The 26643-nt window shown below is 37.6% G+C and overlaps 2 protein-coding genes across 4 annotated transcripts in view; one reads left to right on the top strand and one right to left on the bottom strand.

Annotated features, from left to right (window-relative positions):
• The first annotated feature begins 1716 nt into the window (after positions 1 to 1716).
• Positions 1717 to 5181, top strand: SMIM15 (small integral membrane protein 15). Of its 3 annotated transcripts, XM_087815374.1 has the most exons (4): positions 1717 to 1731; positions 2097 to 2169; positions 2582 to 2721; positions 3644 to 5181. In XM_087815374.1, exon 4 carries the CDS (start codon positions 3654 to 3656, stop codon positions 3876 to 3878), a length of 225 nt encoding a protein of 74 aa, XP_087671500.1. In that variant the 5' UTR covers positions 1717 to 1731; positions 2097 to 2169; positions 2582 to 2721; positions 3644 to 3653; the 3' UTR covers positions 3879 to 5181. The 3 variants fall into 3 exon arrangements, with proteins under 3 accessions (XP_087671500.1, XP_016054228.1, XP_087671499.1); XM_016198742.2 differs by lacking the exon at positions 1717 to 1731 and having other exon boundaries at positions 1999 to 2169; positions 2589 to 2721; XM_087815373.1 differs by lacking the exon at positions 1717 to 1731 and having other exon boundaries at positions 1999 to 2169.
• A 4149-nt stretch (positions 5182 to 9330) lies between these two features.
• The window catches only part of NDUFAF2 (NADH:ubiquinone oxidoreductase complex assembly factor 2), a 106364-nt gene continuing 89051 nt past the window's right edge, over positions 9331 to 26643 (bottom strand). Inside the window, exon 4 of the mRNA XM_016198741.2 lies at positions 9331 to 9653. Coding sequence (XP_016054227.2) covers positions 9405 to 9653 — 249 coding nt within the window. The 3' untranslated portion in view covers positions 9331 to 9404. The remainder of the gene's footprint in view (positions 9654 to 26643) is intronic.

Genomic DNA, 26643 nt, shown 5'->3' with positions numbered 1-26643 from the left:
CCTGGCCAAGTTTTAAAAATTTGAATAGTTACCTCCAGCAAGTAGTTTTTAGTAAACACAATCCAGGGACTGAGTGTGCTTTTTCTGGATACAACAGGTACAGGCTAGGTCCAAGCAGCACAAGCTCTGAAACCGTCATCCAAGTTTTCAAACAAGAATGAGTAAGAAAACAACTGCTGCTAATGCAACCTACAGATATTAACATATGCCCAACGCAGTTTTAGATCATTAGATCATTTGTCAAAAGCCTGTTCCCTGGTAAATAATAGTTACTGTTGTTATACCTAAACTAGTTATACGTGTTACAGCTTGCTCCTCAAAGAGAACATTCTATAGCCTTTCAAGAATAAAAACCTGCTTTATTTGTCATACAACAGTGAAGAGGTCTTGCAACATTTGCTGAAATCGTCAAACAGAGCAATTCAGTGCAAGCAATCACGAAATTTTGGTCACCAACCAAACCAGAGCTGAGCTCTCAGTTCCCGTAGATTAGAAGACAATATTAACTCACTCCTTCTGCTTGTTGACTTTTGCATCCCTTTATTTGTGTACCGAAAGAACAAGTGCCTCTGTGGGAACTCTACGCAGCTTAATTATTTATCGTTTACCTTGGGCAAATATCGATCATTCTTCTGTGAAATGAGTTAGGTTCTTAAATTAAAAACAAACAACAAAAAGTCCTCACACAGCATGGCTTCATTGTCCCTTAGTAACGAAATTCAGGGCATCCACCAGGGTTCAACTGCGTGAGGTTTGAACTGCTGTCCAACCAGAAGATGAGGGGCAAAGGGTGGAGAGCCAGAAGGAACTCGCCAGGGTCCTTCAAGAGTCGTTGTGTGACCCTCACCTTGACTTTGGGCGGTTTGTGGGGGGCAACTCCTTCCCCGCCGCTCTTTACTCTGAGTTTCCAGGGCCACAGGCCGCGCGCACCCGCCGGGGCCCGCCACCGACCGGCTCCGGCAGGGGAAGCGGCTGCTTCCCGGCCGGCCTCGGGGGCGAAGGCAGAGGCCCTCGGCGTCCCGGGCCCGCTCCGGGGCCTGAGCCCACCTGCGCCTCCCCGCCGGCGCCGGCCGCGGCCCCGCGCGGCCTCGCCTGCCGCTCCCCGGAAACCCCGGCGCCGCCCCGCCCCGCGTCCCAGGTCCCGGGTCCCGCGTCCCGGGTCCCAGGTCCCGCGTCCCAGGTCCCGGGTCCCGCGTCCCGGAGTCCAGGTCCCCGGACCACGCAGCGACTGCGCAGCCGGAAACTGGCCCCTGGACTTCCTCAGGCCGGATCCAGGCTGGGGCCGACCGTGGGCGGGGCGGGGAGGCCCGGGCTTCCGCCTTCCTGCTTCCGGCCTGGCGGTGAGTTGGGAGTCGGGGTCCGAGCCCAAGGTCCTGGGCACGATGCGCGGGAGGCTGGTGGGCTGCCGGGCGGGTTCTGCCCTCGCGCCCAGCGGCGGCGGCCGCAGCCCCGGGGACGCGAGGTGTGGCGGGGCCTGCCCAGGATTCCCCGCGACGGCCGTTCTGCGAGTCCCGCAGGGCCCGCACTCGGCCGGGCCGAGAGGGCCGGGGAACGGGGCCCCCGGGGACTGGCGGCCCGGGGGGTAGCGAGGCGTGAGCGAGGGGGAAACCCGAGGAAGCGGCGGAGGTGCGTGAGGCCGGGAAGTGCCTTCAGCTGCAGCTTGAGGCGCGGGTCCGGCCCGGAGATCGAGCCCGGCAGACCTCTTACGGAAGGGAAAGTGGTATCGTGAAGGTGCGGGAGGCACTGGGGAGGCGCCTTTCTTCGTGTCCGTGGCTAACCCTTGCGGTAAACCGGGCCCTTCACTCCCGCTGTGCTCTTATTGCAGAGTTCGTTTGCTTGTCTCTGAATTTTGCGTTAGTTGATTCATTGCTGGGCTGACGTTGAAACGGATGGATTTCTGTACAGCCTGGTTCCGACTGTGGGTGGGGCGTACGAATTTGAGGGTAGGCGGTGGGAAGATGAGCTGGGATACTTAACAATGTCTTAGGCACTTTAATGTGTGTTCAGTTGAAAATAATGAGGAAACCGTAGATATAATTATAACTAGTGGAATTAGGTTTTCTGAAGTGATGGTGGGTGATTTATATTTTGTTTAGGTTATCTCTTCAGATTCTTCTATGGACAACACAAATCGTGTAATGGGGAGAGAAAAAAACTTTTAAGAATAAGGTGAGGTGTTTGACTTTGTAATTATGTGCTTAATCCTATAAATAAGTAGTTAACATAGTATAAAAAGTTCAAGATCTAGGAATGGATATGTTATAACGTCAGTGAGCTAACGTCTTTTTATGTCACTGAATTATAAAATTCATAATTGTATTGTTGAAATGTTACTTTGTAAAATAAATGATTTCCAGTAATTACGATTTTCTTATAAGGCATTTGCAGTTGTAGTAATTTCTTTCTTCCAATAAGGAAGAAAGAACTAGGTATTAGATGTCAATATTGTGCCAGGCAACTTTAGGTATCACTTCTAGGTTGCATATCTAGTATTAGAAATTTTTCATTTAAAATTGTGTTTGTCCTGAAAGTTGTGACTTAAACTTTTTATTCTGTTATGTATTCTTTTCAACCCATCCAGCATACAGAATTTAAACCATCTCTCAGAAGTGTATAGTAGAGCTAAAGAAGAAGACAACCAACCAAGGGTCATCCATCTGAAGTTGCAATTGTCTCACTAATAAGCCCAGGACAGAGTTAGAGATCACAACTCAAGCAAAGGTAGATAATTTTGTAAATCCCAGCTGAAATTGTGACTGTGTATACAACCATTCCTACCAAGGTATTCTAATTCTCCACTTTGAATAGTGGTTGATACAAATGTGAAAGGTAGAAAAGCTTCTAGGGCAAAATAAAAAATGACACTCAAATCCACACTATCCTCATTTGCTAGATGACCCTCCCTTATCAACTCAAAAGGGAACAAAATGAACAAAATGCATGGCACCTGTCATGGTTAATTTTCTCATTGTTTAAATATATTCTCATTTATTAAATTATGTCTTCAAGTAGGAGTCTTCAAAGCTGAAAGAGGGCATAAAATAGCATGTCACATTTTGTTTACATCTCGTTGCATATGAATGGATATTATTGTGGCTTCTTTTTATTCCTGGAAATGGCCAGGGCTATCCATTACCTCCCCTTCTCCAAGCATTTCTTGTATTCTGTGGCTTGTCTTTTTCTAACACCAAATTTGATGATTTGTATTTTTGGTAATTAGTACTTAATAGTAGTAAGACTATGTAAAAAAAACAACCAAAAACACGATAAATGGGACTCAGCTGTTTCCTAGAATGAGTGTATAAAACTCAAGATTCTTATAAAAGTTTGCGGCTAAAATTGATCTTGAATATAGGCAGCATGTGAGAATAAATAGCCTTTATGACAGATTCCACATGGTTTTTACTTTTATCTCCTACGCCTTCACAGCTTAAGTGTCACTCTTCTGGTTGTCCTAATTGAATCATTCTTAACTGGAGATATTAGTCTATTAAAATAATACTAGTTAGTACTTTTAAAAAACAACTAATGAGTGATAATGGAATTCTGAGTTAACTGATTATATCGTAACTTTTTCAAAATTTGATTAACCACATATTTTTTTCTCTTGTTCTCTTCTCCTCCACTCCGTCTTTCCTAACAGGGCTGCAAAGATGTTTGACATAAAAGCTTGGGCTGAGTATGTTGTGGAATGGGCTGCAAAGGACCCATATGGTTTCCTTACAACAGTTATTTTGGCTCTTACTCCATTGTTTCTAGCAAGTGCTGTACTGTCCTGGAAATTGGCCAAGATGATTGAGGCCAGGGAAAAGGAGCAAAAGAAAAAACAAAAACGTCAAGAAAATATTGCAAAAGCTAAACGACTGAAAAAGGACTGAAGGAATGAACAGGCTCTGCAACCAGAGGAAATTCATTTGGGAAATTATGCAGCTTTGGAAGGACTCTCTAAGGTTTCTTTTCTGGATTATGACAGTATTTAGTAAACTGAGCCTGAGCATATGGAAGAATCGATCTAGTTCTGACCTCTACTGTAGTAACTTTTAGGCTTCGGTATAGAAGTCTATTGACAGTTATTGTAAATCAGCATTTATTCTACAAATTCTTTATAACTGATTTAGTCATTGCCATTTTGCAGCTTAAAACATCCTGTAGAGAGAAAAAAAATGACTTTAGATTAGAAACTCTATTCAAATACTGGCTCAAAAAAGGGTCCTGTTTTGGACAAAGGAAACTAAGAATGTAAAAATGAGAACTGTCCTGAGGTGAAAAGTGTGCTTTGGCTTAAAAAGAGATACAGTGTATTAATTACATCTTTTATCATTATTGCTTATTTCTTAGTCATTTCTGGCTTTCTCAAAGCAAAATATTATTAATCAATGAGTACTTCAATTTTCTACATTTTTCTCATTTTAGTCTTTCAGATACTGGTAATTCAGACATTCTGCCTTTTTTAAAATCTAATTTTATAAAAAATTCTCTTAATTATCTTGACTGTATAGAGTACCACCTACTAACAATTTCTGTACTTATGAACACTGCCATTTACTTAGAGATGACTTATTGAATAGAGTAACACTATGATTTCAAACTTGGAGTAAAAATTCCAAACCTTGTAGTACTTTGGAACCAGTTTAGTCTTACTTGTGCTAAGAAGAAATCTGAAGTAGTTACAATGTCTTATCTGATAATTTGCTGATTATAGAGATACCACTTTTAATTTTTATTCCATTCTTTATTTGAACTCATGTAGTGATGTACTATAATTTTTGATCAAACAAGTTCACAGTGAAAATTAAAATTTCAAATTTCTTTTAAGGAACTCATAAAGAGTAAGTCATATTTCATAAGTGGTAAAGAAAGGCTTAACATTTGGAAAATTTTTGTTTGGCATCGTAGTAATTGGTTGAAAAAAGATAAATTATGTCAAAATGAGAATGTGTTGTAATTAGAAATAAAAAGCTAAAGGATATTTTCTTCCGTTAAGTATAACTGGAACTTTTTACTATGAAACATGGCTTTTATAAATGCCTGGTCCAGTAATTTTACTCACTGTCAGTATTTAATAGCTTATTAATATTTTCCTCATCTTTGGTAATGAATTTTAAATTACAGAAATTTTCCAACAGCTTTAATTTAAAAATGAAAGTAGATATTGAAATAAATTTGATACTTTTTTATAAAGTCCTGGGTTTTGGGGCTTTTTTTGGGGTTATATAATTCAAGTTAGATGTGTTGTGGAAGTTAGACTTTTCAAAGGGTTATGAATTTCATTATAGCTAAACATACTTGTAAAAGTTGAGGGTAACGTTTCTCAAATGAGAACCTAAGGACCCTGAGGATGTTTATGGATTGGTATAAACTACTACTATTTTAGGTTGTCAGTTCCTACTTGATGCCACTGTAATCAACACATTGCAACCTTAGACACTGAAATAATTCAGCATTTAGTTATGAGCTAGTAATTCAGGTAATCTAGGATATGCTTTTTGTATTACTGAAATTAAAACAGAACTTTAAAAAAATGCTTAGGTTAAGATATATCTAAAATTTAGCTTTTGGGTTTCTGCCATCAAGCTGTCCACAAAGGAATTGATATACATGTCTAGAGTAAAAGTACTACAGCAAAAGATTTATTCCACTTAATCCTCAGTTATCTACTAAAGCTGTGGTTTCATTGTGACAATTTAAAGGTATTTATTTAACTAATATATATATACACATACATATATATATATAAAATATGTCTCTATTGATTTCAGAGGAAGGGTGAAGGAGAGAGAGATAAGAAACATCAATGATGAGAGAGTCATTGATCGGCTGCCTCCTGTATGCCCCCTACTGGGGATTGAGCCCACAACCCTGGCATGTGCCCTGACGGGGAATCTAACCTTGATCTCCTGGATCATAGGTCAATGCTCAATCACTGAGCCACGCCAGCTGGGCTGAAATATATATTTTTAAAGTCTTAATGCATGCCAGTTTTGTATTTGTTTGGCATATGCCATTTGTTGTTTTTTCAGCTTTTCCTAACATTTATGGAGACTTTTTATACATGTGAGGGCAATAGGTTTTACAGTATTTGTGTCTGTATCTGTGTATGTGTGTGTGTGCGCAAAAAGAGACTACTGTGAAACTGGGGATTCTTCAGAAAAATCAGTCTTCTCTCATTGAAACAAATCATACTGTTGTTGAAAGGACCACATTTACTATTATCCAGAATACTTTTTTTTTTTTAAATATATCTTTGATTTCATAGAGAGGAAGGGAGAGAGAGATAGAAACATCAATGATGAGAGTGTCATTGATTGGCTGCCTCCTGCACAGCCTCCACCAGGGATTGAGCCCGCAACCCAGGCATGTGCCCTGACTGGGAATCAAACCATTTTCTCTTGGATAATAGGTCGGTGCTCAGCTGCTGAGCCACGCCCAGCAGGGCCAGAATACTTCTTTTAAAAATTGCCTAGTTATTTATATTGTTTGAACTTCTGAGAAGTAATACAATCAATTACCTTTTTTGGGGGAGAAAAACAGGCTGCTTAATGCTTCCCACCCCCAAAGTTGTGTTTCAGAATTTGATCCATAGTGTCCATGTAATAAACATCAGCATGGTATTAATACTGTATCAGATGTGCAAGGGCATTTTTAACTTTTTATTTCTTGAAATTAACAGTAAGCAAACTGGAAATAAGCTTAGGAAGCTATGAGCTGGAAACCCAGTGTTGAAATAAATGATAATTACCAGCTCCTCACCCACTCCTTTGTTTATAGATGAAGTAAGGGAAAGTGGCAAGGGGCACTTTATACCTCTTTTAACTTAGAGAAGGTTTGATTCATATTTAGGAATGATTACTTTTATATTTGCAGTTGGTTGTAGGATCATTCTGATTGATTTCATATTTGGAATAAATACATAAGGATAAATTCTGTATTTTGCAAATATTAAAAGGGATTCCATATTCAAATACCAAAAGTTTTAAAAATGCAAGGTAAAACTCAGGATTCATTCCTGCATGATATCTTGGGAATCTTTTAACTTAATTTGATTATCATTGACTCATCACCTCTGCTTTTTCTCCGAAGAACACACACACATTTTGGGAAAGCCTTGGCTAAATACAGTTTTCATTTTAAATAGTGTGGTTAATGAGATGGCATTAAGGAAATATAATAGTACTGGTTCAAGGCTGATTAAATTAAGAAATATTTAAAAAATAGAAATAAATGGCACCCAGAAATCTGTTAGTAAAAGTAGGAATGGAAGCGGGTAGCAGATAATGAGGAAAATATTCCATTTTTATTGATTTTTAACTTTATATATCCAAGGCATAGCTTTTAGGCTAGATTTATATGATTAAACCCAACAGCTGCCCGGCCTGTATGGCTCAGTGGTTGAGCATTGACCCATGCACCAAGAGGTCGCTGGTTCTATTCCTGGTCAGGGCACATGCCCGGTTGCAGGCTTGATTTCCAGTAGGGGGCATGCAGGAGGCAGCCGAATTGACATTTCTCTCTCATTGATGTTTCTATTTCTCTCATTTCCTCTCTCTCTAAATAAAAATCAATAAAAATATATTTAAAAACAAACCAACAGACAACACGTTTTCTATACTGGAGCAGTTTGTATAATGTGAGAAGCCCATGATTGATTAAAAAGTATACTATATGCATATATTATAGAGGCATAAGAAATCAGGAAGGATTTACCTCTGAGAAAGTACTTAATGTATATATGATACTGTTTTAAAATGAACATTTTTTGATATTTAAAAAAAATCCATAGGTTTGACGCCCATCTTGAGATGAAAAACATTTTCATTTAAAAAAATTATAAATGCCCAAAATATAACTTTAAACTATGAGATACTATGGACAAGCTAATATGTTACATTTTTAAAAAAAGCTGTAAAAATTAAAATCAATATAAATTCTGTCATATGTTAAGATGTCTATAAATGGGCTGTATATATGGCAAACATTTACAAGAGATGTATACAGAATACAATAAGCTAATACAAACTTGTCAGAAGAAATATTCTAGCATGTTAGAACACTTACAGTTTTTCCTGTAATCTAGTATTCAAGAACATCTTAATTTACAATCAATTATACCACAAATTTTACCTATTTTTATGTTGCCTAGTGGCTAGTTCCTTTTTTGCCTCTATTGTAAAATGTACTAATGCTTTGTAATGATATAAAGAGACAGAATGGTTAACCTGATAGTAACAGGGCTGCTGGACTAAGTATTATCACCTAGCAGCTTTGTCATTCAATAAGTATGTTATAGTAATTACACTTGAGTACCTGTTTTAGTATATATTTTATAAAGTATTTTCCTGTAGCTTATTAAGCAATAACAATTTTTACCACCTACTCAGTAAAAATCTTAACCTATGTTTTTAGGAGTTCATAATTAACACTCGACCAAGGATTTCCTTATATTATTCAGAGCATTAAAATTTGGGTCATTTATTCAGTACATATTTATTGAGTGCCTATTATAATGCCAAACACTGAAAAGAACTCTATTAAAATTAGAAGTCTAATTAGCAACAAAACTTGGTTGTACACCAATAAAATGTATGACCTTTCAAAAATACTTTTGTATAACATCAGTGTTTTAATGTCATTTTACATTTTTCTTCAATATACAAGTCACAGGAATCCCCACTATCAGTGGAATCGCTCTCTTGGAACCCTCTCCTATTTTCCATTTTTTCAAAGTAATTTTTTTAATCTCATGGAATTCTAGTTACTGTACTATTTCTGTTTACTGTTCTTTCAGACTTTTGTGATGGATTGCCTGATTCTGTTGGCCTAATTCCTGTCTTCAACTCCAGCCTCAATCCATAAGCTAGCTTTTGTCTCATCTCATCAAGAGCATTATGGTTGGTTTGTGGGTTTTTTCCCCCCATTTATTAACTAGATTTTCTTGGCCTAAAAATGTTTTATCCAACTTTATGTCCTTGATTAGTTCTTAGGATCTTATAGAATGCCTCTCCAGAAATAGCAGTCTTCTCATTTTTTTCTTTTATATTTGGTCATTTAGGAGAGCTCACTATCCTTATTTCTATCAAGACATAATTTTGAGGGTTCTTAAATGATAAGGATCCAAAATCCTGAGCATTTACAGCTTCATGATACTTCTTATGGGAGCAACCCAAGGAGGGAAAAACTAAGCATATTTATAAACAGAATGATGACTAAGTCAAATGAAGTATTTAGTCTAAAAAGCTAGGTTTCTATAGTTTGTAACCTCACAGTACTTATGCATAATGAAAACAAATCTTTAAGCTTAATGGAATAGACAACTATTGTACAGTCATAAAGTCACAAACTATTTACTTTTATTTGTTAAAATAGTCATATACATATAAATGAAACAATTTTTTACCACAGTGCATTCACTGATTGTGCCTTTTGCTATCTTGTGGCATCCAGGATCCTGGTTGAAAGGTTTTACCAGTGCTGGTGGGATCCACTGAGGGTTCATCCTTTCCAAAGTATGGAGCAGATGCATGTCCTTTAATCTGAGTTTCAACTGGTGGAGCCAAGAGTTCACTGCTTTCTTTACTAGGGAGTTTTTCTTTTTCATAAAAGTCTTTGCTTTTTATTTTAATTTCTTCTCTATATTTTTCATTCCTTAGTATTTCCTGTATGAATATATAAATGGAAGAAACGTAAATTTCTAGTTAGAAGAAAACCCAACCTACAGGTTTTATGAAAAAATAGCTAATAAAAAAATAAAGTACATATATACATAATGCTTTACATTCAAGTAATACATAGACATGTACAAGATAAGTTTGAAAAGCTATCTGGTTATATACCAGTGTTATGTGAATTAAAACAGTTCTGTCCTCATATACTATAATAAAAAGACGTGAAGGACCACAACATAGAAATATTTACTACCCATAAGTGAAACAAACTACTTAAGATGAAATATTACAAAGTAGCGTAACAGTCACTCTATCAAAGATTTTCTCAGCTTAACAGCTCTGCCTCAAAACTAATCATTAGTGATCATATTTTTTACTGTAGATGAAGTGAAGGTAAGATGGCCTCAGAGTGATGCCCCTACCAGTCTCCTCTGTGGGAGTTAAAGCATGGATGCTAAGGCCACCCTTGGTCCTGCCAGAGCCAAGCCCTACTGAGTTCCTTTCTCCTCTGAAGTGGTATGGCAGTGAAGAGGAGGAATGGAATCAGAGTTCAGCATGCTCTTCACATCAGTTCCAGAAAGGAGCTCTGCAACTGGAAATGCTTCCTCAAACCAGTGCAAGCAATTTTTGTAATGCAATCTATTTCTCAGATTTGCTCTTCTATCTGTATAGATCTATACACCAAATTACAAGGAATCTATTACCGTATTTCATTGAATAAAAGGCCACAAAATTTAAGAAGCACCATTGTTATTTGTACCACTAAAAAAGGCAATTATAGTCCATCACACCTGGTTTCAGACATGGTAAAATCTGAAAAGATGTGCATCTTAAAGACAGATGAAATACAGTCATTACATATTTTTGTTGATTACTTCTTCCTCTTCTATCTTAATGATTATTTCTAAATGGGTGAAAATTTTAATGTTCTTTTTGCTATAGAATTTTTCTGATTTGTTTAAAAGAACATATTTATAATATGAAAAAACCTTGTTAATGTAACTAGTATCTGAAAATACTGACAAAACCAAGTACTCAAGTTAATTTAAAAAATATATTGATTTTGGACAGGAAGGGAGAAGGACAGAGAGGTATAGAAACATCAATGATGAGAGAGTTGTCATTGATTGGCTGCCTCCTGCAGGTCGCCGACTGGGGATCGAGCCCGCAACCTGGGCATGTGCCCTGACCATGAACAGAACCATGATCTCCTGGATGCTAGGCTGATGCTCAACCGCTGAGCCACGCTCTGCCAGGCACTCAAGTTAATTTTTAATTTCAACACTTTAAAATATGGTGCTTAATGGCAACATCTGGGTATCTAAATGTATGATGCAATCTTGGTTTCTAAAGTGAATTTTAAGTAATATTCCCTTAAAACATAAGCACCAATATTTGAAATCCATTTAAAATATTGGTTTAGCCCGGCCAGGCGTGGCTCAGCAGTTGAGTGTCGACCTAGGATCCAGCCAATCAGGGTTCGATTCCCGGTCAGGGCACATGCCCAGATTGTGGGCTCGATCAATGACTCTCTCATCATTGATGTTTCTATCTCTCTCTCTCCCTCTCCTTTCCTCTCTCTGAAATCAATAAAGATATATTTAAAAAAAATAAAATATTGGTTTATACTTAAAGGGAAAAAAATTTTGGGGGGGTTATAGTGTTAAAGACTTAGTTTTAGACAAAGAAGGATGCATCTAATAAAACTTCCCCCTCAAAACAAACCTGAGGAGAGAATATAAGTATTTTGCAATCTCCACAAAATAGACCAATTCCCACAAGTAGCTTTAATAATCACACTAACTGTGAGGTAAGGGACAGTTGCTATGAGTGAGGGTGAGAGTAGTCTTTGCCTCTCAAAGACCCTGTAGAATTCTCAGGTGAGGTGACCATATATCACAAAGGAAACCCCTCAATATGAACTGGAAATAGCATAAGTAGAAGAAAATACTTTTCCATGCCTCCGTACTCTTCAAGATCCTCTATGAACTGCTGTGTCTTTACAGAAGCTCTTTCTCTTGAGCAGAATGAAAGGGACTGAGCTGAACTTGTACGAGGAACCCAACACCGGTAGCAAGAGGCTACTGAGATGTCGGTTTGCAGCTTGCTTGGTTTTTGTTTGAGGATCAGTCACTGGCCTGAAGCTGCCTGTGCTTACTTTCTTTGCATCAGTTCTACTGCTGCAGTCTTACAGCTGGTGCAAGCCTCTGCCTTCTGCATAAAAGGCAACGGCCGGCAGAGAGCTGTTCTTTTTTCCTGCCTTCCCATAATTTCTCTTTACTCACCACTCCTCTTCCCAGTTTCTTTCTTATAGCAACTATTTAGGCGATGGAAAGTCAATCGGAAAATGTTAATCGATGTAACAGCAAGATGGAGTAAAGATTTCAGAGTTGAAAAAAGTGAGACAATAATTTTTCCTAGGAGTTTACTTTTTGTCTTTTTAAACAAAACTAATTGTTATCAGACCCTCACTAACAGCTTCTACAAAAATTAAACAGAGCATAAATCATGTATGAATGGAAATCTAGTTATGTAAATATTTGGAATAGATAAAATGAAAGTAGGTAGAAAAACAGGAATTTGTAGACTTACAGATAAACAAGTCACTTTGTAAGAAAATCTATTTTACAGTAGAAATTGCCATAAAGCATAAATTTTCCTTATATTTCCTTGGAACAATATCACCTTAAGTCTCAATACGTTTATCAGTAAAAACAGTATGTTTCTTTCAGTGTTTGTATAGGGATAAACCAAGAGTAAGTGAATCTTCCTTCACATAAATGTTTATAGATTTAAAATAAGTATTTATCCTTTTATATACTGCTTTTCTCCATCAATAAATATTTTTTAACATTTTATTTTAAAAAAGATGGTTGTGTGGTATTTTATCTGTTGCATTGTACCATGGTTTATCTAATGAATACCTCACTATTGTTTCCAGTATTTCACTTTTCATTTTAAAAAACTGCACTGTGATGATCATCCACAGAGTTCCTTGACACAAACAGAGTTTCAATTCCAAATCTACCTCTTACTAGCTGGGACACCAAGAAAGTTACTTAACTTTTTTCAGTCTCAGTTTCTTTATCTGAAAATGAGAATAAAGTGATAGTGCATGTATAAATATTTACATCTTAAATACTTATGTATATACTGTTCACATTGTTAGATCTTCTGGAAATTTCTTAATAGAAGTTAAGAATATGGGGTCTGAAGTAAGACTACTACCTGCATACAAATCCCAGTTTTGCCATTTACTAGCTGGGTGACCCTGTCAATGTTGCTTAACCTTTCTGTGTCTCAGTTTCCTCATTTGTAAAACGGAGATAACAATACTGTCTTCTTCGATGGGCTACTGTAGGGACTGGGAAAGAACTGGCTGCTGATCAGGGTACACAATGAAAAAGGATACAGGTAGATTTTTAATAGTGACTGTTCATTCCATTAAAAAATAAACATATCAAAACTTGTATCCATTCCTCTTTCTCATCTCAAGGTACAAATATAGTCTCAATACTTATATTTTAAGAAAAATTTTTAACCCACTATTTTTTTATATACATTGAGTAACTATTTATTGTGAAGATTTTGTAAATAGCAGACTCCCCACATCAATATTCATAATTTGCTGGGATGAAAATCTCCAACATTTTAATGTGCTACAGCCTCCAACCAAGGCAGCAACCATTACCACTGGACTGAGATCAAGTGTTAGATATAATCTACAAGTTCAAGAACAAGGTGGAGTAATCATTGCCAGACTAGTCCTCCTGCCGTAAATAAGTAGAAAACTGAACAAAAAATAGTAAACTTTTCAGATAGTAAACAACAGGCACTGCAATACTATTATCCTCAAGAGAAGGGATACAAGTGAGATAAGCCCTGTATCACCTCAGCTTTTGTGTAGCAGCATGTTATGGGCTGCCGCACAGGGTCAGGTCTTATTGAGCTGAAGAGATAGAGCTGGTTGGGGAGACTGAGGAAGCTGAATACAAAGAGAAAAAGTGCTAGAAATCTGATAGGGGTCCATTTGAGTGTTGAGCTGAACATTAAGCAGTATGTGGGTAGGGTGAGTCTCTAGAGGGCCAGGAAGGTCAATTCCTGGCTGAATAACGACTGCAAAGCTGTAAACTGAACAACTGCTGGAGTTTTCATGAGACTAGGAGACATTCAAGTTTTAATTAGCTAGAGATTCCTCACTGAACAGGTAGGGCATTCATATAAAGACTTCGAAAAGATCCCTCCTTACGAGTAAGGATAAATTGGCATGTGAAGAGCTGCACTGTCTAATACAGTAGCTACTAGTGACATGTTATCTAAATTAATAAAATAAAATAATTTAGTCCCTCAATTGCACCAGACACATTTCAAGTGTTTAGTAACCAAATGTGACTAGTGGCTACCATATTGGAAAGTGCAGACAGAAAACATTTCCATCACTGCAAAAGCTCCTTTTGGACAGCACTGCTCTAGATCCACTGTAACTAAACTTAAAAATAAGTCTCCAAAAGTTTGCACTGACTCACATCTAAAATAATGTACTCCCAAACAAAACCCAACATTTTTGAAAGGAAAACAACAAAATCCAGACACTAAACATACACTATTTCATTGTCTATCATTCAATCAAGAAGTGATGAAGAAAAGTGTGATTCAAAACCAGTCAATAGAAATAGAACCAAACATGACAGAAATGATGAAATTAACAGATAAGGACTTTATCACAACTACCAGAAATATGTTCAAAGGCCTAAAAGGAAAATGAACATAAAGAAAAAGAAATAGAAACTATTTTTTTAAAAAAAACAAATGGAATTTCTAGAGATGAAAAATACAACATGTGAAATGAAAAAAATGTAATGCATATGTTTAACAGGAGATTTGACACTATAGAAAAACAATGGATCTGACAACAAGGCAATGGAAACTATCCAAACTGAAGGAAGAGAGAGACTAAGTTGAAAAAGTGAACCAGAGCCTCAGTGAGTTGTAGGAAAATATCATGTAGTCCAACATACATGTAATTGGAGTCACAGAAAGAGAAAAGAGGAGGGGAAATCATGACTAAAGATATTCCAAATAGATAAATATGTAAATCTACATAGCCAACTAACTAAAAAAACTCCAAGCAAATAAATACAAAACCAAAGCACATAAAAATCAATTGCTAAAAATTAATCATAAATAAAAAATCTTCAAATCAGCTACAGAAAAAAGACATATTTATACAAGAGACAAAGATAAAAACTACTGCCCTGGCTGGAGGTTCAGTAGGTTGGAGTATCATCCTGTATGCCAAAAGGTTGCGGGTTCAATTCCTGGTCACCATCCCTGGTCAGGTGAGTACAGGAGGCAACCAAGAGATGTTTCTCTCACATTGATGTTTCTCTCTTTGTCTCTCTCTCTCTCTTCCTCTCTCTCTAAAATAAATGGAAACATATTCTCAGGTGAGTATTAGAAAAAAAAAGATAAGAAATACTAGAGTTCTCATCAGAAACAATGCAAGCTATAAAACAATAGAATGACTTTAATGTGCTGAAAGAAAAGAAAAGCTGCCAACTTACAATTCTATATCCAGTGAAAATATCCCTCAAAAATAAAGGCATCATAACATTTTCAGGCAAATGAAGGCTGAATTTGTCACAAGCTAGCCTCTACTACAAGAAACATTAAAGGAAGTTGAAGGAAAATGATATGACACAAATTCAAATCTACATAAAAGAATGAATAGCTCCAGAAATGGTCAGAATGAAAAACTTCATTGCAGAGAAAAATGCTAGGTTTTCGAACATTCTGCTAGGTACTCAATATCATGTAACTTTACGTCCACCTACTCCAAAATCCTTCAGTATGTGAGGAACATCATCATAATGTCCACTGAAACTACTTCTATGGATTTTGAGGCTTATCATGACTATACCCCCACAAACAGGACTTTTTAAGCTTTACAAAGATATTAGTTACCACTAAGTTGAGAAGTGCAGCCTGAAAGGCAAGAGAACTACAGTGATCATATACAGCGCTCAAATTAATAGCAACTATCTAGGAGGCAAGACAATGCCTCATTCCCTTCCTATTCCCATCTGACAAAGAGCTTCTGTCCACCAAGCCTTCCATGTCTTACACCATTGTCCTGGCTTCTCTGGCCTGGGACTTGAAGCAGTATATCAACAATGGAGCTTCTCCATCTGAAGCTGAGTGCAGTGGAGTTTACAATTAGAAAGTCATGAATGAGGTCAACCCCATTCTAAGAAGGTCACATCAAAGAGTCCCCTGGAATGAAGTATTGAAGGATACCAATATCAGGGAAGAAGAGAAAGAAACCATAATGACAATAGAGAAAGCATGAGCTGTATCAAATCTGTTCTTTCAAACTTTTCCTTAAATACATCCTCTATGAATAACTATTGTTCTGTAACAACTTCTCTCCTTTCAACAGATAGTAGGAATGTTCAGTTGGAGCAAATTTGCTTATGCTTGAGTTGTTTATGGAGCCTTGATATTGGGGAAACAGACATTCAGTTGTAAAAATATTATGTACTAAGTATTTGAATTTGCATAGTTTTTTATGTCAGATTATAAATTACCATTGTTTGTGAAGGATTACAATGAAAAAAAGATTTAAAAAAAAAGCTCTGGATGCCTTTAACAAGCTTACCCTGCTTTTGTAGAATACTTAAGGTTGGTTATTTATTGTGTACTATTCATTAATTCAGTGATGTGAACTCAAGCATACAAAAGGTTGTAGCTCCAGTCCTTTCCAATGCCAATTCTTTGCTAAGAGCCCTGCTTAAGAGCCCTACTGCCAGCTGTACTATTGTTGCAGCCAATGCTGTAAACTGTTAAGTGTGGTAATGATAAAAGGATTTTACAGGTTTGTTTGTTTTAATTAATAAAATACAGACAAAAACAAAGCTCGAAAATGCAATCTACTAACATGCTGACTTACAGTTCATGCATAGACCTTAGGCACAATATAATCCCACTCTAATATACAGTCCCTTATGTGAAATTCTAGTATACACAAATTTTCCAAGATGGTAAAAAAATAATCAGCTCTAATATATACAGGGTGTCCCAAAAAATGTATACACAGTGTAACAGCTGATAGCTCAATTTTGAAAATGAAATGTATTTTAATAAACACTGCCTTTATAATTATTCAAAGTGTGTTTATACATTTTTGGGGGACACCCAATAGTTACAGCTATGGAAGGTATCAGATAACAGAATTGAATACTAGAACTAGAAAAAACAGGTAAAATAAATGGCAGACTAGGACTAAGGTCTTTGTGATGATGCCTTGTGAGAGATAAAGGAAACTGAGGCAATGTAAGCCTGAACCTTGAACTGTACTCTAGTATCTGAGATGAGAGAGAGTTGACCACAAGTGCTCTCTGATGAAGTACTACTGACTGGAAGAAAGTTTAGTTTACTTGATGAGTATTGGGGAAAGAGAGAGTATTGGGGAAAGAGAAAGGCTGAGAAATATTTCTTAGTGAGCTAAAAGGTTACCCAAAGATTTTTCTGTCAGGTATCCAAGTCATTCTGCATTTCTGGGGCCATATTCAGACCAGAGGTGTGATAGTAAACAGCTCCGAGTCTATACTATTAAGTGGAATTGAATATTTAGATGCAGCTCTAAACATACACACAAAACATTTTAGAAATATTACCTGTAATCACATATATACCTAGTGAATAATGGACAGTAAGTGCAAATAATAAATTATCCATTATTACTAATTTGATATGCAAAATGTCATAATTTAGTGTGCTTATACATTTGTGCCATATGTATGTAGAAATAAGAATAAAAAAGTTTTCATAATATAATTCAAGACCTCAGTCCCCTAACCTTGTATCTCTCTTTGAAGTATCAATCTAGTCAACTGAGAATTCTTTTACCAAGGAGTATTTCAGTAATATTCTCTATGTACATATATATGATGCTGATAATGTTATATTCATGTTAAATATAAAATTCCATAACAGGCTTCAAAATTATTTGACAATTTTTATATGAATATACCTAGAAATGAAAAAGAGCTCATAAGTGGTCAGTCCTTTTTTAGGGACTAATAAAATTTGTTTTAAAAATGCTAAGAGCCCAGCCGGGCGTGGCTCAGCGGTTGAGCGTCGACCTAGGATCCAGGCGATCAAGGTTCGATTCCCGGTCAGGGCATATGCCCAGTTGTGGGCTGCAGCCGATCAATGACTCTCTCATCATTGATGTTTCTTCTATCTCTCTCTCTCCCTCTCCTTTCCTCTCCCTGAAGTCAATAAAGATATATTAAAAAATAATAATAATAAAAATACAATTAAAAATAAATAAATAAATAAATAAATAAATAAATAAATAAATAAATAAAAATGCTATGAATCCAACAAGGAAAAAAGGCAGTCAGAATATATATATATATATTTTAACCCATTTCTTCTTTGATGTTCTAGCTCCACATTCATCTTTAGTATTTATAAATGGTCTCCAGTTGGCTTCAAGTACTTGTTAATTAAAGAATGCCATATATAACTATGTTCAAACTTAAGTATAAAACACATCCCAAGATAAAATCTAAATACAGTTAAAAGTAAATTCAACAGTCCTTCATTGTTAGAAAGTTTACTATATTCAAGAGCAAGCAAAGACTTAGGAGTCAGTCTTAAGGATGATGATAACATTGTCCATGACACTGAATTTCTTTAGTCTTCTGTGGGGACAAAATCATGGCCATTTCCTAATGATCAAATTATATCACATAGAAAAACAGGAACCTGAGTTTTTAAAAAGTTTTAATTTAAAATTCTAAATTAGCAATAATTTGAAGCAAAAGCTTAATGTAAATATATCTTTAATAAACTACTGGATCTAGATATATACTTTTCAAAGTGTACATAAGATCAAGATACAATGAAAGTTTTGGTTTAATAAATTTATCAACTTTCTAAAATATTTAAATTACTAAATATATTCTTCCTAATCCATATATTTTCCAACTCTTGTGAGGTATGTGCTATAATATGTAATATAAATATATTTGACTTTGATAGATCCATTATTTATTTCTATAACTTAAACTATACATACTAATAAATAATTTTGTTTTAATGAACATTACAATTTTTAAAATATGAGTACATTGACTTTGAGTAAATTTAAGAAAAACCAGTTTTGAAGAAAACAAAAAGATTTAGTAAATAGATTTTAAGTGAAAGTTTGGCACAAAGTATGTTCCCGGTCCCCAAACCATAGATGTGGGTTACTGTAAAATGGTCTCATATAGAAAGTAGCCTCCCAGAATATGCCGCGTACACCCCCATCCTACAATCAATATAATTACAATGGGAATTTGGGGAACAACTGTTTCAAAATGTTCTAAGCTGAATATTCTTTTCACAGTGTCAATTTTGTAACACACCAAGAAACACTTCAGGCCTAGCAAGTGCAATAGAATGCCTAAGCATGTAAATACTGCCAAACTGTTCAATTAAACTACAGGTTTTAGTCCTACAAGTTGAACTGCTAAAGTATAATAATAACTTATTAGATCACCCCTTTTCAATATATGAAAGAGAGAAGAGAAAAAACAGGGAGAGGTACACAGGTCACCAAAATGTACTCTGTGTTCAGACCCAAGGCAACACCTGCTAGATTAGTAATCAAAAATGAATTTTATCTTGCCTGGATGGGAGTAGAAACCAGAAGGTAAATAAATGACAGTTAGGTTAGTATGATAGCACTGGGTTGCTAAGAAATCTATTAGAGTGAAACAACCACCAAGCGAGTTCTGCTTTAGCAGAAGCTGCCCCTGCTATGTGTTCTTGCCAATTACTAGTGTGCCTCTGCCAAATCAGTGTCACATTTCATTTATTCACATTCAAATATACTGCAAACAGGCTTTGATCAGTTGCAATAATGAAAATTACGCTGGGTTTTGCTGCTTTGACATGCTTTCTTGAACTTTTCCCCTGCATTTTTTTCAAAACACTTCTAATTGCAAGAAGTTGATCTCAATTATTCTTGTTATTTTGAGGGGACAATTGCAAGGTTTGTTTATATTCCTTGCTGGCTAGGAATTTCTGGCACTGAGTTTTCTTTCTTTGAACTTGAGCCAGATTAATTATTAAATCTCAAAATGTCACTAAAATGAACTAATCACAGAGCTTAAGTCATTAATAGTTTTGTAGGTGGTATTTCCTTTAATAATATACATGAACTTTGATATATATGAAAGAAGACCTTTGAGCATAAAGATACAATTATTTAATTGAAAAAGAAATTTAACCATTAAACATTAATAAAAAAATAATTAGTCACTTAACTTTAGTTCTACTTAATTGAATTGCCCTGGTGGGAGACAAAGAAAACCTGCTCCCTTGTGTGAGAGGGGAAAAGACCATAATCCTGGCAGAGGAAGCAATGTCAAGTCCCCGTGGTTTTCCAGGCTTGGGCTCCTGAGTGGGAAATAAGTGGCAGAGCGGCTGGAGCCCTGGAGGAAAGAGGGGTTCCATCTGCGAATGATTGCTAACATTTATTGAGCTGCTATGCGCCAGCTGCTGTAGGGAGAAAACAGTTCCTCTCCCCTAGGTGAAGGAAGGGGAGTAGAGGAGTTGGACAAGAAGAGGTGAGACAGACTTAGAGAAGCTGCAGCTCCAGCTGTAGAGAGTCTGCCCCAGAGAATAAAAAAATGTTGTGGCTGAAGGTTGCCCTCCAACACACACTCATTCATTCATGCATTTTCATTTTTTCTTTTACTAAATAAATATATCCTGAGCACCTACAATTCAAAACACTGGGGATACAGAGAACAAAACCTGGCTCATGCTCTTATGGAGCTCTCTTGGGAGTAGAAAGGAGGAAAGGCAAAAGGAGGTGGCTTGCTGCAACACAGGCTTATCTGGGAGCCAAGGCAGGGAAGAGCTGGGTAAGCAGCAATGGCCATTACCTGGCTAATGCGTATGGGTTCTTGCCTACTTTCTCATTCATTGGTTCCTTCATATATTGAGAGCCCACTATGTACCAAGGATACAGAGTTAAAAGACACACTTTTTACCTTGTCCTTAAGGAACTCACAATCTAGGGAAGAGAGATAGGTAAAAATTACAATATGATAAATTCTGTGATAGTAAGCAGAGAATGATATGCAAAGCAGAAGAAAAGCTGGTGTTCCTATTATTGTCCACAGGGTAGGGACTAGGGGTTAGAAATGACTTCCTAGAGAAGGTGATGACTGAGTCTTATGAATTAACCAGAGAACCGAGAAGAGCAGGGGCATTCTGGGAAGAGGCAAAGTACATGTTCACAGGTACAGAGGAGTAAAGCAGCACAACAGATTCAGAACATTGTCAGTGGTTCATACGGCATGCAATGTTAGGACGTTTAGATTTTATCCTGAAAGCCATGGCAAAATATTTTGTCTCTGAAGCAAGAGTAGGTTTCCAGATAAAAGAGTAGAATACTTAATTTGAATTTCAGATAAACAACAAATAATTTTTTAGTATAAGTATGTCTTAAATATTGCATGGGACATGCTTACATTTATAATTATTCATTGTTTGTTTAAATGTTAAATTTAACTAAGTGTGCTGTTTTGGGGTTTTTTATTGAGAAATCTGGCAACCATAGCAGAAGACTTACATGTTTATACCACATTAAAAAAAATGACTCTGGCAACTGCAGAAATTGGGTTGGAGGAAGGCAAGACTGGAATAGAGAAATCAGTGAGGACGTTACTGCAGAAATGCAAGTGAGAAATCCTTAGGGTAAGACTCAAGGCAATGGTAGTGAGATGAAGAAGAAAAAACAGATTGTTAAGATATTCAGAAGGAAGTCTTGGTCACCAAGCACGTGGGAGTGAACAAGATCAGAACAGCCCCAAATTTCTGATGAGTGATGAAGGATAATGTCATTGACCATGGTGGGAAACAAAGAAAAAGAAGAGTTTCATTTTAGACATACTATACTTGAGATACTGTAAAATATCCTAATATCTTGTTTCAAACTCTTAGTCCCTTCTTCTCAGCCAAAGTGCTTCAGGACTCAATTTGAGGTCCTATTCTTTTTCTACACTTTCCCCCTAAGTAATCGTTTCCAATTTTATAAGTTTAAATACTATCTATATGTGCCAAAGAATCTCAAATTTCAGGCCCGACCACTCTCCAAGTTCCAGAACCATATATCCAACTATCTAATTGATGTGTCCACTTGGATGTCTCATGGACATTTTAAATTAAATATATCCAAGATCACTAAGGCTTAGAGGACTAGCTCAGGGTGACACTTGAAATGGAAGTTTCTGCCTCCACTGTGTTCTTTCCACTACTCATTATACCTTGCACAGTTTTCAGGAAGCCCCACAGTGGGCTCAGCATACAGCTGAGCTCACTATAGTGTTGCCTGACTACCATATTTCCCTGACCCCTGGAAGCTTTGCTTTGTTTCAGTTGGCTCTTGCTCTATTACCTTTCTTCACATGCTAAGATACAGACAAGCTTCAAGGTGACACCTACTGCACATACATAGAGAGGCCATCCAACTAACTGGAAGTCCTGAAAGTTAACTATCATACTCTCAAAGTAGCCTCTCTGTCACATCAAATGAACACCACTGGCTTGGATCTAGGAAGGAGGAAGAAGCTACTGGAATGTCCTCATGGTGGGATGCAGCACTCAGCCATCAGCAAGCTAGATCAGGCTCCGTTACACAGCTGTGTACATTTACTATAACTATTCCTAATTTCCCCTTACCTCCTATATCCACTTAGCACTAAATTTTACCAATTCTTCCTCCAAAATTTATCTTGAATCATGCAGTTCTTTCCATCTCCATTGCCAACTATTTCCATTTCTTGCCTAGATTACAATGGCCTCCTAATAGGTTTCCTTGGTCCTCTACCATCTAATGTTTACACTAATCTTTCATGCCACTTCCCATTAAAAATCCTTTAATGGGTCCTTAGAACAAAAACCAAAATGGCCACAGCAGACAATCGAATACTCTGATCAGTCTCTCACTTGCTTCCCAGCTGTGGAGAGTGTGGTACACAGACAGCTTCCAATGCACAGCCGTATCATGGCTTATCAACAGATAGACATCTGGGTTGTTTCCAGTCTTTCACTATGCCGTATTTACTATTCCTATTACAAAGAGCCCTGCGAATTATGCCAAATGCATGTTTTCACTTGATGCCTAGAACAATGCCTAGCACATAACAGGTGTTCAGCACCATATATACATGCAGGTATGTGTATGTATATTATATGTGTCTATGTATATATGTATATGAATATGTATAGGGTGAGGGGGGGGTTGATTGATGTTAAGGAATTGGATGACATAATTGTGGAGGCTGCTATGTCCAAATCTTCATGATAGGCTGGCAGGCTGGAGACCCAGGGAAGAGGTGGTGATATAGCTAAAGCCCAAAAGCAGTCTACAGGTAGGCAGAATCACCTCTTCCTCAGAGGATGTCATTTTTTTCTCTCTTAATGTCTTCAACTAATTGGATGAGGACAATCTGGTTTGCTCAAAGTCTACTGATTTATATGTTACTCTCATCTGAAAACAAAACATCTTCACAGCAAAATCTAGACTAGTGTTTTTTACCAAATACCTGAGTACTGTGGCCTAGCCAAGCTGACACATAAAAATTAACCATCATAGTAAGAAATACACAACTTGGTACACAAATATACGTATAAGTGTGTATCTGAAACAAGAATTTCAGAAAACAATACTTACTCTTAGTAAGGTTTTTATATGCTGGTATTTTCTCTTCCATATTTTTCCTACTTCATTAAAAAGAAAAAATACTTATAACCCACTAAATTGATTTCACAATCCACTAATGTATCCCATAAATTGAAAAACCCTGCTCTGGATGACACGTCCATTTACTCATGTTTTGGAATACTGGTAAAGAAATGCATCACAGTGACATAAGAATGTGATATCGGAGAAGGAAATTAAGTATATTTGAACATAATGAACACATATATATCTGAAAAAATATATAAAAATGCCTAATTCCTTATTACCATAGCAACATCATACACTTAGCAAATGAGTATAGTATTTTATAACAGTCATATATATTTCAGAATAAAATTTGGCATGCCTAAAGACGTAATAAAATCAGAGGCCATCAACTATAGCTTGGTGTCCTAGACGGTACATCACCAATAAAATCAATACAATTTTCCTAAACACCATTATCCTCCTCCCATTTCAAGAAATCAAATTACAGTATATGTGATAGAAGCGGTCAGCAGTAATTCATTTATTTTTATTTAAAATTATAAAGAAAATCATTACTTCTCTAGCATGGAAAGAAGAAGAAGAAAATCACAAGACATTGTTTTGGTGAGAGAACTGAAAACAAAGTGCGGATTTAAAAAAAAAACAAAAAACTACCCTCATTCTAACTCCCTTAACCTTTTTCACTCTGGATGCAAGCCCAGTTCTAAAACCTAAATGGGATTTGTCCCAGTGACTGATGGTATGACTCGGAAGGCTAACTATTCAGAACGATTCTGTATACTGTTCAAGACACACCTAGTAAGTTATAATGAGTCTCAGAAGAACCTGAGTACAAGTACATCTAAAAATAATGAATAACAGCACTTTATTTATATACAACTTTAAAAACATCTTTTCTATTCTGCTCCTTAAAAGTCAGATAAAGGTCAAAATAGAAGAAAAAATGTGCTAAAAATAAACTAAGCTCAAACTTAGACCTCAGCTTTGTATATAGGAAGCAATTCTTTTGGACTGAGATACATGGATGCTTGAAATTTGAGATACTACTTTTTAGTAAAACCCACCAAAAAATCAATGTTTTGAAAACCAAAAAAATTACAACACAAACTAGCATAAAATTTTCCTGCACAATTAATAAATAAATACCTACAGATAGAGACGTACACTAGCTTATGGTTAAAAGTGCATGAGGAGCTCAAAACACTCAAATGATGCACTTTCATTTCTTACCACATTTTTCTAGAGAAGCATGACAAATTTTATATTTTCATTTTTACAAAGCTAGAGGGCGATATCAAAGAAAGCACATAAAAAGCATCTCTAAATGTTATGCTATTATTTCAAGTGTCTGTTTTTACTCATTATGATAGTTGATTACAGAATCTGAACACAAAATAAGTGTACCAAAATTACAGTTATGTACCAATGTATGCATGGGTAAACCAACTTGTCAGTGTTAAGTTATGTAGCCAGCTATAGGAATTGGGGTAATTTATTATTTGTATTAAAAATTATTGTTACAGGCTCAGGAACAAGATGGCGGTGTAACTAACAGCTGCACCCGCCGCCTCCCTCAACCACATCAAAATCACAACTAAAGTACAGAACCATCATCACTCAGAGCCTCCTAAAATCTGGCTCAACAGAAGCCCCACAACCAGGAAACTGAAGGAGCATCGAGACCGGCAGGAGGGGCGGAGACGTGGGTGGATCGGGGCTGGATCCTGGCAACGCAGCCGCAGGCCCACACCCGGTGCCGGGGTTTAAACCCAGGAGGGACATCTCTGTGGTGGGGGTTTCCCAGAGGAGGGAGGGGTTCCAGCCCCACAGCAGGCCCTGAGCCCAGGGTCCCAGGGCTAGGAAGAAATGTCGCCACAACTTTGGGATGTCAAAACCAGTGGGGACTGTAGCTGAGGGTTGCGGAGGGTGCAGGAGTCCCAGGCTTTCCTCTTAAAGAGCCCGCGCACGAACTCACTCCAGCGCACTCCCTCTGAGCCCAGCGCCGGGCAGCAGCCCGAAAGGACCTGGGACACTTGAGGAGGAACTAACCTGCTTGAAATTGGGGTGAGAGGTGGAGGGGCAGCTTTCTCCCGGACAGAAGGGCTGGCAGAAGCCATTGCTCCTTTGGCGAGTCTTCCCTGCACAGAGCCGGCAGGCAGGTGCCATATTTGAATCGCCAGCACCTGACTCACACCTTTGGCTCCACCCTATGATTCTCAGAGCAAGCTCATCCCCACCTACAAGCTCATCCAGGCCATTTCCAGTGGCTTTTCTATGCAAGTTGCTCTCGAGCCTTCTGCTTAGGACTTTCCTAAAATCTGTCAAACAAGCAGCAGCGTGCCCCATATGGCTTGATAAGTGGCCCCAGGCCTGGCACTAGTGGGAGCCTGCATTGGTTCATGGCTTGGCCTCTCCTGGACACCTCCAAGCCCAGCACAAGTAGCAGCCAACTACGGTTTGCTGTGTAGCTCATGCTGGGTGGCCCTGGGCAAGGCACTGGAACAGGTTGACTTTGAACCTCCCAGGAGGCCCCAGAGACAGTGCACCTGGTGGTCAGACTCAATCACGCTGGATTACAACCCTACCACATCCACGAGTGATATACTCCAGGGGTGAACTTGGTGAACACCAAAGCTCCACTGAAGTAAATCCTGCTCCATAGGGGTGTCTCCAGTACAGCATCTCTTTGGCTGTAGTTGCAGCTGGTCCTCACATCTGATTGGCCTGGGGGTCAATTCCTCCCAGTGACACCAACAGCAACCAAGGCTCAACTATAACAGGACAGTGCACACAGCCCACACAGGGGAGCACCTAGAAGGCCCAGCTCAGGTGACTGGGGAGGCTGTGCCACTGGACCCTACAGGACATCTACTACACAAAGCCACTCTACAAATTCCAGGAGACATAGCAGCTCTACGTAATACATAGAAACAAACACCTGGAAGCATCAAAATGCGGAGGCAAAGAAACATCACAAAGGAAAGAACAGAAGAAATCTCCAGAAAAGGAACTAAATGAAATAGAACCAAGCAAGCTACTAGATACAGAGTTCAGAATTATGGTTATTAGGATGCTCAAGGATATTAGTAAGACTATTAAGAAAACAAGTGAGACCATCGATGACATAATAAAGTACCAATCAGAAATGAAGGCTACATGAACTGAAAATAAGAATAATTTACAGGGAATGGACAGTAGAGTAGAGGACACTGAGAATCAAAT

This window comes from Miniopterus natalensis, chromosome 3 (genome assembly GCF_054644295.1).
Source record: "Miniopterus natalensis isolate mMinNat1 chromosome 3, mMinNat1.hap1, whole genome shotgun sequence".
In the NCBI taxonomy this organism is placed as follows: Eukaryota; Metazoa; Chordata; class Mammalia; order Chiroptera; family Miniopteridae; genus Miniopterus; species Miniopterus natalensis.
The sequence above is the reverse complement of the archived record's forward strand: the minus strand, read 5'-3'. Positions and strand labels throughout refer to the sequence as shown.

Coding starts and splice junctions, on each gene's coding strand:
- SMIM15 (XM_087815374.1), top strand. CDS start 3,654: ATGTTTGACATAAAAGCTTGGGCTGAGTATGTTGTGGAATGGGCTGCA.